Below are 15,172 nucleotides of genomic sequence, written 5' to 3' on the forward strand. Positions count from 1 at the left end.
CCATCTTCTCCCCACGTTTCTCTAATCTCACGTGGTCTTGAAGCCAACCTTGCAGGGAAAGGACCCTTCAGTCCCCAGCACAAGCAGGGATGTGGTTTGTTGTTAGGAGTGATGCTCACTGGCTGCAGACAGTTGCGCTGGAGAGCCGCTAGCCCCATTCTCCTCAGCCTCTGTGATGTCACAATGGGACTCCTTTCTTTCCACACTGGGCTGTTGCTTCCATGGCTGCTGTGGCCATGGGACTCCCAGAGCCAGCAGTGGGAAGGGAGCCTGCTGACTCTCATCTCCCTTGGGGACACAGGAGTCCAGCCATGCCGCTCTTGAAGGAGCCCCACCCCTCACCTCAGGCCCCGCTCTCCTGGGTCCTCCCAAGCTTATTTGCCGCCTTCAACGTGATGCTGCTGGTCATTTTCAGTGGCCTCTTCTTCGCATTTCCGTAAGTCTCCCACACAACCTATCCGGTTTCTTACAGAGCAACAGAAAGGAAAGCAGATAATGATAGTACGGAGGAAGGGGGAGTGCAGAAGAGGGGTCAGGAAGGCAGGATGTTCTAGGCAAAGGGAACTGAATGCTATTAGAGGTATAGAGGGCTTGGTGCATTTGGGAGCTGCAGGTGGTTGGTAATACAGGGTGACTGGTGGAGTCTCTAGGGATCTGTCACAAGCCTGGATATTTAGAGCAGGGTTTATGGTCTGTGGGTGCTGACTAGATGAATTGGAGCTTCAGGGGTGAGTCCTGCTCTTGTCTCAGTTGCAGGTGGCTGGCCCAGAATGGGCAATGGGCCTTTCCCATCATCACAGGCCTCCTCTTTATCCTCACCTTCTTCAGTCTCATTTCACTCAACTTCTCAGACCCGGGCATCTTGCATCAAGGTGAGACATTGGCTCCCTGGGGCGCCTGCCTGCAGGGGTGATCCCTAAAGTACTCCTCCCATCTCCCCCGACCACCACTGGGGCCTTAGGGCTCCTTTGCCCCACGTCCTCATTTGCTCAGGCCCTGCATCTGCCACTTCATTTCTTGAGCCATGGAGGTGTGAAAAACACAGAATCTTGGAGGTTTTCCAGTTTCCTTGGAGGGTAGGGCCAGGGCAGAAGTTTCTTGGGAGAGAAGCCAGCTGTTCACAACCACTGATTTTTCTCTTCCTCCTCCCTACCACACAAATTCCGTAAAGCATCGGTCACAGTACCGAAGGCCTGAGTTCACGAAGAACTCCTCAGGCTGGAAACCCACTTTCCCTGTGACTACCAGCCTCTCTAAGCTTGGCCAGCTTGCTCAGTGGGGACTAAGGATTCCCCTGCCACCTGGTCCCCACACTTCCTGAGCCCAGGGATGCCATGGGGCTGCTCGCCTCCACCCTTCTGCTGCAGCAGACTGATGGAAGGGCCTCGGGCTGCTGCTCAATCCTCTTCCCATGCCAGGATCCAATGAACAGGGCCCCCTGATGGTACCTGTGGTATGGGTGAACCACAGGGCCTTCCGCCTGCAGTGGTGCCCAAAGTGCTGCTTCCACCGCCCGCCCCGGACCTACCACTGTCCCTGGTGCAACATCTGTGTGGAGGTAAGCTCCCCCTCTCCTGCCCACCTACTCTCCCGGCACCTGTCTGGAACCAGGAGGCCTACTCACATGGGGGCCAGTGGTGGGTGTGAAACTACTTCTGGGACTGCTAAAGACCAAAAGTGGCAGTAATTCCCAGCCACTCTTGATCACTCAGGCAGGTCACTGCCTCTGCACCTGCACCTTTTCCGGGAGACTGGCCCCTTCCTGCACTGGTGCTGACATTGTAGAGGGGCCTCCACATCTATGCTGGGCCTGGTCAGACACCACTGTTCTTCCCAGGGCTCAGTGACACTGGATGTCCAAATGCCCTTGGCAGGCTGCAGGACCAGCCAGGGGAACATCCTGCCTCTTCTGAATGTCTAGGCCAGAGGGTCTCCTGGTCTCTTGGGTTCTGAGTGCACAGTCTGCAACAGTCCAGCAATGTGCTGTCTTAACTGGTCCTTACAACCCTGGGAGACTGGCTGGGCAAGCGTGTTATTATTAGGCCCACCCAGTGGATGAGAAAACAGCCCAGAGATATTCTATGTCCCGTCTGACGTTACACCAGGATTTGTCCCAGAGAAGACCAGGCAGGTCCTGGCTCCAAAGCCTCTTGACAAGACGTGCAGCTCTGTGAGCCCTGCGGTGCTCTAACTGGGGGAATGCCAGCAGGGTTAAGGACTTTGGGACTTGGATTCTCCCTAGGAATGGGAGCCACTTCGTGAGGTCAAGGGCAGGTGGTTTAGAGGGAGCGCATAAGATTTGGGGGCGATGGAGCCTGGATCAGAGATTGGGTCAAGGCCTGAGCCTTCTCCCTCTTGCCTAGGACTTTGACCACCACTGCAAGTGGGTCAATAACTGCATCGGTCACCGCAACTTCCGCTTCTTCATGCTGCTTGTCCTGTCCTTATGCCTCTACTCGGGTGCCATGCTGGTCACCTGCCTGATCTTCCTGGTGCGTACGACCCACCTATCCTTCTCCATGGACAAGGCCATCGCGTATCCGCTGAGGTGTGGGGACCCACGACCAAACAGTGAGGGTGGCAGGGAGCTGTCAACAGAGGGGCGGGGTAACGGGGCGGGCAGAGCTAATGGTGAGCAGGGTTAGACGGTGAAGCCGCCTGACAGGACCGATCTGGGACGAGGTGAGGACAGGTAGGGTCAGAGCGATGGGTGGGGATAGGAGGAACTGTGAAGGGGTGAGCTAGCAGAGTCAAGGATGGAGAATGCTAGAGGTGGCACGGGCCCTAGGCAGCAGGGTGAGCAGGGGAGCGGGTGGGCGGGGCTTCGTGTGGGCGGGGTTATGCGAGGGCCGGGGCCAAGGAGGTCTGCCCGGAGGCGCTGCTCCTTAGCTGCTGTGCAGCATCTTGGTTGCTGTACCCGCCGCCGGCTTCTTGGTGCCCTTCTTCCTGTTGCTGCTGATCCAGGTCATGTCGGTGAGCGCGGCGGAGCGGTCCTACGAGGGCAAGGTACGTGGGGACGAGCGGGGCGCCATGATGGTATCGGGCTGTGGGTGGTCACCTCACCCCTCCCGGGCTTCCGCACCTTCCGCTTTCTCCTTCGCCCTGGTCTTTGATGGCCTGAGCTCTCTCGAAGGTGCCTCTTGAGCCCTTCCGGACGCAGATTCAGCTCGGATCTCACCTCCTTCCGGAGCTCGGTAGTCACTCTTCTTGCGTCGAAGGTGCACTAGTGAGGGCTAGGCCGCGTGCGCATTATTTTGAGCCATGGGCGTGGAGGAGAGTAGGGCTGCATCCTGCGCGTGTGCTGACAAGGAACCGGAAAATCAGAGTAACTCATCAGACACCAGCGAACGCGCTGAGAGAGGGGCCTGCCGACATTGTGTAGCACAAACTCAGAGCACAGAGAGTTCAGTGAGGACCGCGATGTTGAGTAGGACGTGCCACTTAGCGGGTTTGGACGGCAGAAGGCGAGGCATTGCTGTGAGGGGCAAAGATTGCAAAAAAAGCACGGAAGCCTAAAAGTCTGTGGAATGTTGGTAGGAGGGTGAGGGAACACTTCTAATCGCAGCAGATGTGGCATGCGCAATCAAGTGATCTGCCTGGGATTGACCAGATTTAAAAGGCAAAGAAGTCAGGTGGATAATTTAATCTTGGTGCAGTGGAAACTTGGAAACCTTGATAGGACTTTTTTCTTTACACACAGTAAAATTCACTCTTTTTAGTGCACAGTTGTATGAGTTTTGACAAACATACAGTTCTGTAATCACTGCCATAACCAAGATTTAGAATAGCTCCATACACCCTCCTCTCACTCCCCAAATTCCCTCGTGGACTTTTGTAGTCCATTTCTCTCCCAACTTGCAGCCCCTGGCAATTACAGAATTGTTTTCTAGCCCAACAGTTTCTCCTTTCTAAGAATTTCGTATAAATATAATCATAGCCTTCTGAGTCTGGTTTCATTCACTCAGTGTAATCCACTTGAGACTCATCCAGGTTGTTTCCCATATTAGGAGTTTCCCTCTCTTTACTTCGGTAGTATCTCATCATACAGGTGTGTCACAGCTTCTTTACTCATTCTTGCCAGTTGAAGGATATCTGCATTGTTTTTGGATTTTGGTGATTATAAATGAGGCAGGACAGGAGAATGTTGGATCTCACCAAAAAAAGATACCCCATGTCCAAGGGCAAAGGAGAAGCCCCAGCAAGATGGTAGGGGGGCAAAATCACATTTAGAATCAAACCCCATACTCGCCAGAGAAACTTGGCGGGCTCAGACAAACCTTGTGTGCACCAGGACCCAGAGACCTCACAGAGGCTGAGCCAGAACTGTGTTTGAGTGTCTCCTCCGGAGGTCCGGGTCAGCAGTGGCCCACGGCAAGGGCAGGGGCTCTGCGTGCAGCAGACCTGGGTATGGCAGCCCTCTTGGAGGAGGTTGCCTTTAACCCCAGCATAGAGCCGGCAGAACTTACACAGGACTGGGGAAACAGACTCTTGGAGGGCACAGACAAAACCTTGTGCATACCAGGACCCAGGAGAAGAGCAGTGACCCCACAAGAGACAGACTCAGACTTTCCTGTGAGAGTCCAGGAGCCTCCGGCAGAGGTGTGAGTCAATGGTGGCCTGCTGCAGGGTCAGGGGCACTCAGTGCGGCAGTGCATGCATGGGACCTTTTAAAGGAGGTTGCCATTATCCTCATTCAGTTCAGTTCAGTTCAGTTGCCCAGTCGTGTCCAACTCTTTATGTCCCCATGGACGGCAGCACGCCAGGCATCTCTGTCCATCACCAACTCCTGGAGTTTACTCAAACTCATGTCCATCGAGTCAGTGATGCCATCCAACCATCTCATCCTCTGTTGTACCCTTCTCCTCCCACCTCCAGTCTTTCCCAGCATCAGGGTCTTTTCCAATGAGTCAGTTCTTTGCATCAGGTGGCCAAAGTATTGGAGTTTCAGCTTCAGCATCAGTCTTTCCAATGAATATTCAGGACTGATTTCCTTTAGGATGGACTGGTTGGATCTCCTTGCAGTCCAAGGGACTCTCAAGAGTCTTCTCCAACACCACAGTTCAAAAGCATCACTTCTTCAGCACTCAGCTTTCTTTATAGTCCAGCTCTCATCCATACATGACTGCTGGAAAAACCATAGCTTTGACTAGATGGACCTTTGTTGGCAAAGTAATGTCTCTGCTTTTTAATATGCTATATAGGTTGGTCATAACTTTTCTTCCAAGGAGCAAGCATCTTTTAATTTCATGGCTGCAGTCACCATCTGCAGTGATTTTTGAGCCCCCCCCCCCAATAGAGTATGTCACTGTTTGCACTGTTTCCCCACCTATTTGCCATGAAGTGATGGGACCAGATGCCATGATCTTAGTTTTCTGAATGTTGAGTTTTAAGCCAACTTTTTCACTCTCCTCTTTCACTTTCATCAAGAGGCTCTTCAGTTCTTCTTCACTTTCTGCCATAAAGGTGGTGTCATCTGCATATCTGAGGTTATTGACAATCTTAAGTGATCTGCCTGGGATTGACCAGATTTAAAAGGCAAAGAAATCAGGTGGATAATTTAATCTTGGTGCAGTGGAAACTTGGCAATCTTAATTCTAGCTTGTGCTTCATCCAGCCCAGAGTTTCTCATGATGTACTCTGCATATAAGTTAAATAAGCAGGGTGACAATATACAGCTCTATACAGTCAGCAAAAACAAGACCAGGAGCTGACTGTGGCTCAGATCATGAACTCCTTATTGCCAAATTCAGACTTAAATTGAAGAAACCACTAGACCATTCAGGTATGACCTAAATCAAATCCCTTACAAATATACAGTGGAAGTGACAAATAGATTCAAGGGATTAGATCTGATAGACAGAGTGCCTGAAGAACAATGGACGGAGGTTCGTGACATTGTACCAGAGGCAGGGATCAAGACCATCTTCAAGAAAAAGAAACGCAAAAAGGCAAAATGATTGTCTGAGAAGGCCTTACAAATAGCTGAGAAAAGAAGAGAAGGAAAAGGCAAAGGAGAAAAGGAAAGATATTCCTATTTGAATGCAGAGTTCCAAAGAATAGCAAGGAGAGATAAGAAAGCCTTCCTCAGTGACCAATGCAAAGAAATAGAGGAAGACAATAGAATGGGAGAGACTAGAGATCTCGTCAAGAAAATTAGAGATCTTTTCAAGAAAATCAGAGATACCAAGGGAACATTTCATGCAAAGATGGGCACAATAAAAGACAGAAATGGTATGGACCTAACAGAAGCAGAAGATATTAAGAAGAGGCGGCAAGAATACACAGAAGAACTGTACAAAAAAGATCTTCATTACTCAGATAACCATGGTTGTGTGATCACTCACCTAGAGCCAGACATCTTGGAATGCAAAGTCAAGTAGGCCTAAGGAAGCATCACTACAAACAAAGCTAGTGGAGGTGATAGAATTCCAGTTGAACTATTCCACATCCTGAAAGATGATGCTGTGAAAGTGCTACACTCAATATGCCAGCAAATTTGGAAAACTCAGTAGTGGCCACAGGAGTAGAAAAGGTCAGTTTTCATTCCAATCCCAAAGAAAGGCAATGCCAAAGAATGTTCAAACTATCACACAATTGTACTCATCTCACATGCTAGCAAAGTAATGCTCAAAATTCTCCAAACCAGGCTTCAACAATACAGGAACCATGAACTTCCAGATGTTCAAGCTGGTTTTAGAAAAGGCAGAGGAACAGAGATCAAATTGCCAACATCTGTTGGATCATTGAAAAAGCATGAGAGTTCCAGAAAAACATCTACTTCTACTTTATTGACTATGCCAAAGCCTTTGACTGTGTGGATCACAACAAACTATGGAAAATTCTTAAAGAGATGGGAATACCAGACCACCTTACCTGCCTCCTGAGAAATCTGTATGCAGGTCAAGAAGCAACAGTTAGAACTGGACATGGAACAACAGACTGGTTCCAAATAGGAAAAGGAGTATGTCAAGGTGGTATACTGTCACCCTGCTTATTTTAACTTGTATGCAGAGTACATCATGAGAAACGCTGGGCTGGATGAAGCACAAGCTGGAATTAAGATTGCCGGGAGAAATATCAATAAACTCAGATATGCAGATGACACCACCTTTACAGCAGAAAGCGAAGAAGAACCAAGGAGCCTCTTGAAAGTGAACGAGGAGAGTGAAAAAGTTGGCTTAAAACTCAACATTCAGAAAACTAAGATCAAGGCATCCGGTCCCATCACTTCATGGCAAATAGATGGGAAATAATGGAAACAGTGAGAGCCTTTATTTTCTTCGGCTCCAAAATCACTGCAGCTGTGAAATTAGGGCACTTGCTCCTTGGAAGAAAAACTATGACCAACCTAGACAGTATATTAAAAAGCAGAGACATTACTTTGCCAACAAAAGTCTGTCTAGTCAAAGCTATGGTTTTTCCAGCAGTCATGTATGGATGTGAGAGTTAGACTATAAAGAAAGCTGAGTGCTGAAGAAGTGATGCTTTTGAACTGTAGTGTTGGAGAAGACTCTTGAGAGTCCCTTGGACTGCAAGGAGATCCAACCAGTCCATCCTAAAGGAAATCAGTCCTGAATATTCATTGGAAAGACTGATGCTGAAGCTGAAACTCCAATACTTTGGCCACCTGATGCAAAGAACTGACTCATTGGAAAAGACCCTAATGCTGGGAAAGATTGAAGGCGGGAGGAGAAGGGTACAACAGAGGATGAGATGGTTGGATGGCATCACTGACTCGATGGACATGAGTTTGAGTAAACTCCAGGAGTTGATAAAGGAGAGGGAGGCCTGGTGTGCTGCAGTCCATGGGGTCACAAAGAGTCGGACGCGATTGAGCGACTGAAGTGAACTGAAATGAGGCCGTTATAAATGTTGGTGGACAGGCATGTGAATACAAGTTTTCATTTTGCGGAGGGGCGGCGGGGGCTGGGGGGGGGATATGTACTTAAGAGTGGTGTTGCTGTGTTATATAGTAACTTTATGTTTAACTTTATAAGAAACTGCCACATTGTGTTCCCACATGGCTGTCCACTGCAGTTTCCATCAGCAATGTATAGCAATTCCAGTTGCTCTGCTCTGTTAACATTTGGCATTGCCATTTTTCAAAAAATTGAGCCAACCTAAGAAATGTACAGTGATATCTCATTGTGGTTTTAATTTGCATTTTCCTAATGACTAATGATTTTGAACATCTTTTCATGTTCTTATTTGTCATCAGTTTATCTTTTTAAAAAAGTATTTATTTATGTAACTGCACCGGGTCTTAATTGAGGTTTGTGAGACGTTTGATCTTCCTTTTGGCTTGTGGGATCTTTTAGTAGCACGGCATTCGAACTCTTGGTTGTGGCGTGTGGGATCCAATTCCCTGACCAGGGATGGGTCTGTGTAATGTTGGTAGGGCCCTCTGCGTTGGGAGCGCAGAGTCTTAGCACTGGACCACCAAGGAAGTCCTGCCATCATTTTATCTTTGATTAAAAGTCTTTTCCAGTCATTTGACCATTAAAAGTTGGTTTGCCTTCTTAACATTGAGTGTTAAGATTTCTATGGGTCAGGTGGTAAAGAATCTGCCTGCAATGTGGGAAACCTGGGTTCAATCCCTGGGTTGGGAAGATTCCTTGGAGAATGGAATGGTTACCTACTCCAGTATTCCATGGACTGTATAGTCCATGGGGTTGCAAAGAATTGGACTTGACTGAGCAACTTTCACTTCATGATTTCTATATTCAAGATTTAGATATGTGTTTTGTGAATATTTTCTCCATATCTGTGGCTTGTCATCTCATTTTCTCAACAGTATCTTCCAAAGATCGGAAGTTTTAAGTTTTGATGAATTATGTTACCAGTCTTGCTTAGCAGCTTTATATTGTCTTGAAATCATGCAATGTGAGTTCTCCTACTTTGTTGTTTTACAAAGTTTTGTTGGTTATTCTATCTACCTTGACTTATCTTACCTAAATTTATATAAATTTTAGAATCAAGTTGTCAATTTAAATAAGAGCATTTGCTGAGATTTTCATTTGGATTTTGTTTAAACCTATAGAAAATTGACATTTTAATAATACTGAGTTTTTGAATCCATGAACATGGTATATCTCTCAATTTATTCAGAGCTTCTTTGATTTATTTCATTAGTGTCAATTTTCAGCATATAGATCTTGACTCCATTGTGTTAGACCTTTTTCTAAATGTTTCATTTTTGTGTTATAATTTTTAAAATTTCATTTTAATTTGTGTTTTAAAATAATTAATCTGTACTGGGTCTTAGTTGCAGTATATGGGATCCTTAGTGTCGACATGCACACTCTTAGTTTGGGCATGTGGGATCTAGTTCCCTGACAAGGAATTGAACCTGGGTCCCTGCATTGGGAATGCAGAGTCTTAGCCACTAGCCCAAGGGAAATCCCTCCATTTGTTTATTACTGTAAGAAAATACAATAGATTTTTGTGTATTAGTCTTGAGTCTTACAATTTTTCTAGACTTATTTATTAGTTCTAATAGCTTTTTTGTTGATTTTACATAGAAAATCACGTCATGATTCATTCCTTCCTTTCCACAATATATGGCTTTATTTCTTTTTCTTTTCCTGCATTACCTTGGACTTTCAGTACTGTGTTTACTCTGAGTGGTAAAGTGAACATCCCTTACCATGGTATTCCTTCCACGTGGCAATAATTTTTTATTAAAGCCTGTTTTAGGAAGCCTGTAGTTGGCTGCATCACTGAGGGGGAGTAGGTGGAGACACTGAGACAGCTGAAAGGACAGAGGCGACCTCTTTAACCACCATTTCCTATCCTTCCAGTCAAGACTTAATCACCCCACCCCACCCATTTTTGGTTCTCAGCTCATGTGTGACTCCTCTGCACAGCCCTTACTCATCAACCCCCTGTGGTCTTCATGTCTTCTCTCTCTAGCCTCAGTCCCTCATTTCAGCCTCTCCTGGGCAGCATTCTCCCTTCCCACATCCTGTGGTTCTTACAGCCCAAGTCAGGCCATAGGCCTGCCCTCCCTGCACTGCTCAGATGGGGCTGTCTCAATCCATATCTCCAGCCTTAAGAAACCTAAATGTGGTCTGCACCCTGATTCACCAGACGGGGCTCTTTCCCATGTGCATGTGTACTAAGCCACTTCAGTCATGTGCGACTCTGTGTGACACCATGGACTGTAGCCTGCCAGGCTCCTCTGTTCATGGGATTCTCCAGGCAAGAATACTGGAGTGGATTGCCATTTTCTCCTCCACAGGATCTTCCTGACCCAGGGATTGAACCTGAGTCTCTTACATCTCCTGCATTGTCAGGCAGGTTCTTTACCACTAGTGACACCTGGGAAGCCCTCTTTCCCAATACCAGAACCCATTTCAGGCGTTCTTCACACACCTCAACTTCATTCCCTCTCTGTCTCCAACTTCTGCTCAGCACTTGCTTATATCACAAGGGCTCTAGAGCCAGACTGCATAAATTCAAATCACAGTTCTACAACGCATCAGCAAGGAGATCTTGGCTGTGTTACTTAGCCGTCTCGTGCCTCAGTATCCCCATCTGTGAAAGGGAGCAGTCTGGATTAATAAACCACCCTTCCAGATAGTGAAATTCAGTGAAGGCACAATTTTAGGGGGAAAAAAAAGCAAAAAATGAGACGTGGGAAAGTAGAGAAGTTGAAGGAGCAAGGATGGAACTGTCTTTGGAGGAGTTTAACAGCAAAAGGAATATCCAAGTATATCTGGAAGGAGATAGCAGAAGGAAGTGTGTGGCCAGGGGAGACAGAAGGGAAGGAGACTGCAAAAGTGGCTACAGGTGATGGGGGAGGACCCTTGGGCAGGCAGGAGATACTGCCAGAGCTACTTACCAGTGGGTTGTGGGACACTTTACTTGACCCTCCGGCTCCTTTGTCCTTGGAGTCTGGCCGCAGCCCCAGGCTGGGCTGAGCTGACCAGCACTCGGAGGGCTGGTATGGGTGGCCTGCCCTGTCCTGCTGGATCTGAGCTCTTCTTTCTGTCCTCACCCACTCCAGTGCCGATACCTGCAGGGATACAACCCCTTCGACCACGGCTGTGCCAGCAACTGGTATTTAACAATTTGTGCACCGCTGGGACCCAAGTGAGTTGGCAAAGCAGAGGCCTGGTGGTGGCCCCTGGCGCTGGTGGGGTGGGGTGAGGCTGGATGGTTTCCCCTGGCCCCTTAGCATAGCTCCTGGCCCCTGATGCTCACTGTTCCTCATCTTTGGGAGTTTTCTCCAGGCCCTAGTGGGAGACCCTGAAGCCTCCCCTTCCTTGCCTCTGTATGTTCTGGCCCCAAGAAGAGGGGTTAGAAGGGGCACTGCAGCCTGGAGGAGACAGGTGCCAGCTCCCTGCAGGGCCAGGCCCAGGCTGTGTGCCCCCCAGACTGAGAGGGACCAGGCCAGGAGGCAGTGACCACCTGCATCTTGCTTGTTGCTCCCCAGGTATATGGCCGAAGCTGTCCGGCTGCAGAGAGTGGTGGTGTCTGACTGGGTGCCCATACAGACACCGCGCTTCCCAACGTGCCCCTCCGTGCTCAGTCCCCCCGCCTTCCCTGGACCTGGGTCTGCCCCCCAGCCTCAACCTCTGGGTCTCTACAAACCAGGGAAGGGTCCCCCAGGGAGCGGTGAGGCTGCAGTCCTCCAGGAGGTGAGTGAGTGAGTGAGTGAGTGAGTGAGAGTGAGTGAGTGTGTGTGTGTGTGTGTGTGTGTGTGTTGGGAGAGGGCGTCTGCAGATTGTGGGTGTGGGGAGAAGTCCCCCGGTGCTGGGCTGGCCCTGAAGCTGGAACACTCAGCTGGAGAGAGGGGGATTTTAGGCCTGAGAGCGTTGGCAGTAGGGTCACAGACCTCCAGAATACCCCAGGGGTCCCTGGACTCACAAAGGAAAAGGCCACACCGCTCACTTGCTGGGTGGCCTTGGGCCAGTCACTTCTCTTTTCTGGGCCTCAGTTTCCTCAGCTCTTCATGAGAATTGAGACTAGCCCAGTGGTTTACCATTGGAGGAGGTGGGGGTGGGGGATGGTGGGTGTGGGATTCCATTATTTAAAGGCATCTTTTACTGTGAAACCGGGTCTATGAATCATGTGGAAGTGGAGCATTAGGGAAGAAGTGGGAGTGGGTAACCCACAGCCCCCCAGGGACCCTGCTGCCCACTCCTTTTGCTCTGCCTGTCAGTGGCCTGGGCAGTGTCTTGCTCCGCAGTGGGTGGGCTGTGGGGCGGGGCTCGAGGACAGCCCCCATCCGCCCGCCTCTGTGTTCAGCTCCACGCCAGCCCAGTGCTGCCCCGGCTGCGGGAGGCTCCCAGACAAGGCTCCGTCTACTTCTTGCCCTTTCGCCCCGGGAGATGCCAGGAGTCCCTGCATCCGAACCTCACCTCTTGAGCCTCTCGGGAAGACCCTGTGCCCTGCCGCCTGCCCTTGCCCACTCCCCTGGCGGGAGTACTGAGACCCCAAGCGCATTAAATACCCTTTGCCTATCTTTTACAACTGCCTGCTGCACTGTCTGTGCGAGGGAGTGTGAAGGGGGCGGGCTCTGAAGGGCTGGGACAAAGCCTCACGGAGGGAAGAGCCGAGGTCCAGTACTGACAGGCTCTGCGACCTTGGGCAAGACACTCAACATTGCTGTCATACTTCAAATGGGGCAACCATAGCAACCACAGAGAAGGCTGAAGATGAGGGAAGAGATGCACGACTTGGCCGCCCAAGTCCCAGCTTCTGCCCTGTTGCACCCCCGTCTGACTGCAGGGGGCGCCCGTCGCCTGGGAATTCGCCAAGCTGGACCTGATTCAGCCGGCACCCTGGAGCCTACTGTGAGGGCTGGGATGGCCCTCCGACTGGGAGTGGGCCCTCCCCCTGCCTCATCTTGGGAGGTAAAGAGGTGAGAGGGTTCTCTGGTACCCTCAGGATGGGCACTAACCACGCTGCTTCCTACCACCCGTGTATCCGGTGAAGGAGGTGTGGTGAAGATGAGAGGGAAGGGTAGGATGAGCATCCCAGGGCCATGTGAAGGTATGCGCCTGTGTGTGCATGCCTGTTTGTGTGTTGGGGGCCCAGCCTGGGGAGGTGGGTGACCTACGATACAGGACTTGGCTCCAGTTCTCTCTAAGCTGGGTCCCCTTTGAGGCTGCCCTTCCCTCTTCCTCCGCCCCAGGCCCAGCCTCACCCACCCCTCTGGCTCTAGCTCTTGGGCTCCTAGCCAGCCTCTGTCAACCCAGAGACTCCAGTTTTATCTCACCCCATTTGCCTTGGTCCCAGGGTCTCCCCTGTCCTAAGCCCTCTTGTTTTCTCAGCTTTCAGAATTAACCTTAGGTTCTGGGGAGGGATGCAAGGTACTCACCACCTTACAAAAAGGCAGCCCAGTTTTAACCTTGTAAAAGGCCTCAGCGGCCACATTAAAAATCCTCAGGGGCCATGTTTACAAGTAAAGCTGAAGCAGCCGTCCCTGTCTGGGAAGCCCACAGCGCATGGTCGCATGTGTGGGGATGAGGACATGACTCTTTGAGCCCCGGACTCCAGGTGTGTATGTGACGCACAGATCTGTGTGAGGGGCCTGTTTGTGTGCGTTCTGAGAGCACAGCTCTGCCCAGGCTGTTGAGCAGTGAGGAGAGGCTCTCAGTCCTCCTCCCAAATGGGAGTCCTCAGGATGGTCCAAGCCTCCATCAGAGAGGAAGAGGATTCAGGAACCTGGGCCAAGGCCTGGATGGGGGGTGTTCATGGAACTGGCTCACCCCTTTCTCTGACTCCCTTACACTCTCTCCCTCAAGCCTTGGGCACCCTCAAAAATTCTTTCCTGCCAGGCTGGGGGCTTCCATTGAACTGTGCCCACCTTTCCTTCCTGCCTTCTCCACATTTCTGCTGAGCCTGCCCTTGACTCCCAGACACACCCCTCACAGTCCTTGGCCAACTGATATGGGGAGGGGTGTTATCAGGTCTGAAAACAGGGCCAGCTCTCCACACACAACCCGGAAGCCCTGCAGTCCCTACCGCCCCTTGGACAGGAACCAAGGAGTGACCCCCACCCTGTGGGGCTATCAGGTGCCCACATGTCTGGAGCCACTCTGTGGGGTCCCCAGGCCACTCCTGGAACAAAAGGAAGGAGGGGGAGCCTGGAAGCAGACACCCCCTTTTCATCTTTACACCTTTCCTCCATGACCTTCTAGAAGGTCAGGGCATGTGGGGTGGGAAGAGCCCTGGGCCAGCAGTTGGGAGACCTGGGTGTCCCTCAGCTCTGCTACCAACTAGTGTGCTATGGGAGTGAGCCTCTTTCCTCTGCTTGGCCTCGGGGCCCTCGTCTGTAAACATGAGGACCATCATGGCTAGCTCACAGTGGTCAGAGTCCTAACTCATTAGAGCTGGAAGGGCTTTAGGGGTTACTTCATCCAACTGCCCCTACACCCTCAATTTCACACATTTTCACTAGAGAGAGAAGGGATGGGATGACTCAGTGTCCAAACGTGTTCTCTGTTTCATGGGCTGCCCCTCCTGTTCCTGCTCCGGGCACCACTTTGGAGGAGGAGGGACTTGGGCAGCCCTGCAGAGACAGCAGGACATGTCAGCACAGGGCCTGGGGACCGGATAAGAAGGCAGGCTTAACTCTGACTTCAGTTCTGCTTGGAGCGATAATGACACCCTGCTGCCTTGGCTTCGCCCTGCCCTGCCCACCCCACCCAAGGGGGCCCTGCCAGTGGCTGAGGGTGAGGCAGGGCAGGGAGAGACAAGGGCAGAAGAGGTGGCCGAAGCCTGGAATTGGGGAGCCAGAGTCCTCATACCTCCCAGAGAGCATGCCCCTTTCTGGCTGAGCCTCCTGGGCTCCTGGGCACCCAGGTGACGCTCCAGCCATGCCCATGTCCTCCTCCAGTTCCTGCACGCGGAGCACAGTGGAGGGAAGGGGCTGGGCTGACGGTTTGCCAGACCTGTCCTGGGAAACAAGCCTTTACTGAGCCTCACTGGGCCAGGACCTGGGCGAGCTGGTTCACATGATCTCCTCTAATCCTCACGACAACCCTCTGGAGTTGTTATTCTCACCGTGAAGTTGAAGAAACCAGAACTGATGCAGCAAACAAATCACTTCCCCGAGGTCACACAGCTGCTAAGTGGCGGGGCCAAAGCTGCTTATTTAGTCTTTGTCATGACACTGTGCTTCCTAGGCAGTTATATTTTATTTCAGTTCAGAGTAGTGGCT

The 15,172-nt window shown here is 50.7% G+C and overlaps 1 protein-coding gene across 1 annotated transcript; it reads left to right on the forward strand.

Moving 5' to 3' along the window:
- Positions 1-311: 311 nt before the first annotated feature.
- On the forward strand, positions 312-12,456 carry ZDHHC19 (zinc finger DHHC-type palmitoyltransferase 19). The gene is made up of 8 exons (XM_040250014.1): positions 312-436; positions 751-872; positions 1,419-1,558; positions 2,364-2,536; positions 2,901-3,006; positions 11,009-11,094; positions 11,438-11,642; positions 12,253-12,456. The coding sequence occupies exons 1-8, from the start codon at positions 312-314 to the stop codon at positions 12,370-12,372; spliced, it is 1,077 nt and encodes a 358-aa protein (XP_040105948.1). The 3' UTR covers positions 12,373-12,456.
- Positions 12,457-15,172: the final 2,716 nt, after the last annotated feature.

The sequence above is a fragment of the Oryx dammah genome, unplaced genomic scaffold (assembly GCF_014754425.2).
Source record: "Oryx dammah isolate SB20612 unplaced genomic scaffold, SCBI_Odam_1.1 HiC_scaffold_2, whole genome shotgun sequence".
Taxonomy (NCBI): Eukaryota; Metazoa; Chordata; class Mammalia; order Artiodactyla; family Bovidae; genus Oryx; species Oryx dammah.

Bases quoted from the DNA above. Each gene is read 5' to 3' on its own strand.
- ZDHHC19 (XM_040250014.1), top strand. From the start codon at position 312: ATGCCGCTCTTGAAGGAGCCCCACCCCTCACCTCAGGCCCCGCTCTCC. The intron at 437-750 runs GTAAGTCTCCCA...CTCTTGTCTCAG, and splicing joins GGCCTCTTCTTCGCATTTCC to TTGCAGGTGGCTGGCCCAGA. The intron at 1,559-2,363 runs GTAAGCTCCCCC...CCTCTTGCCTAG, and splicing joins GGTGCAACATCTGTGTGGAG to GACTTTGACCACCACTGCAA.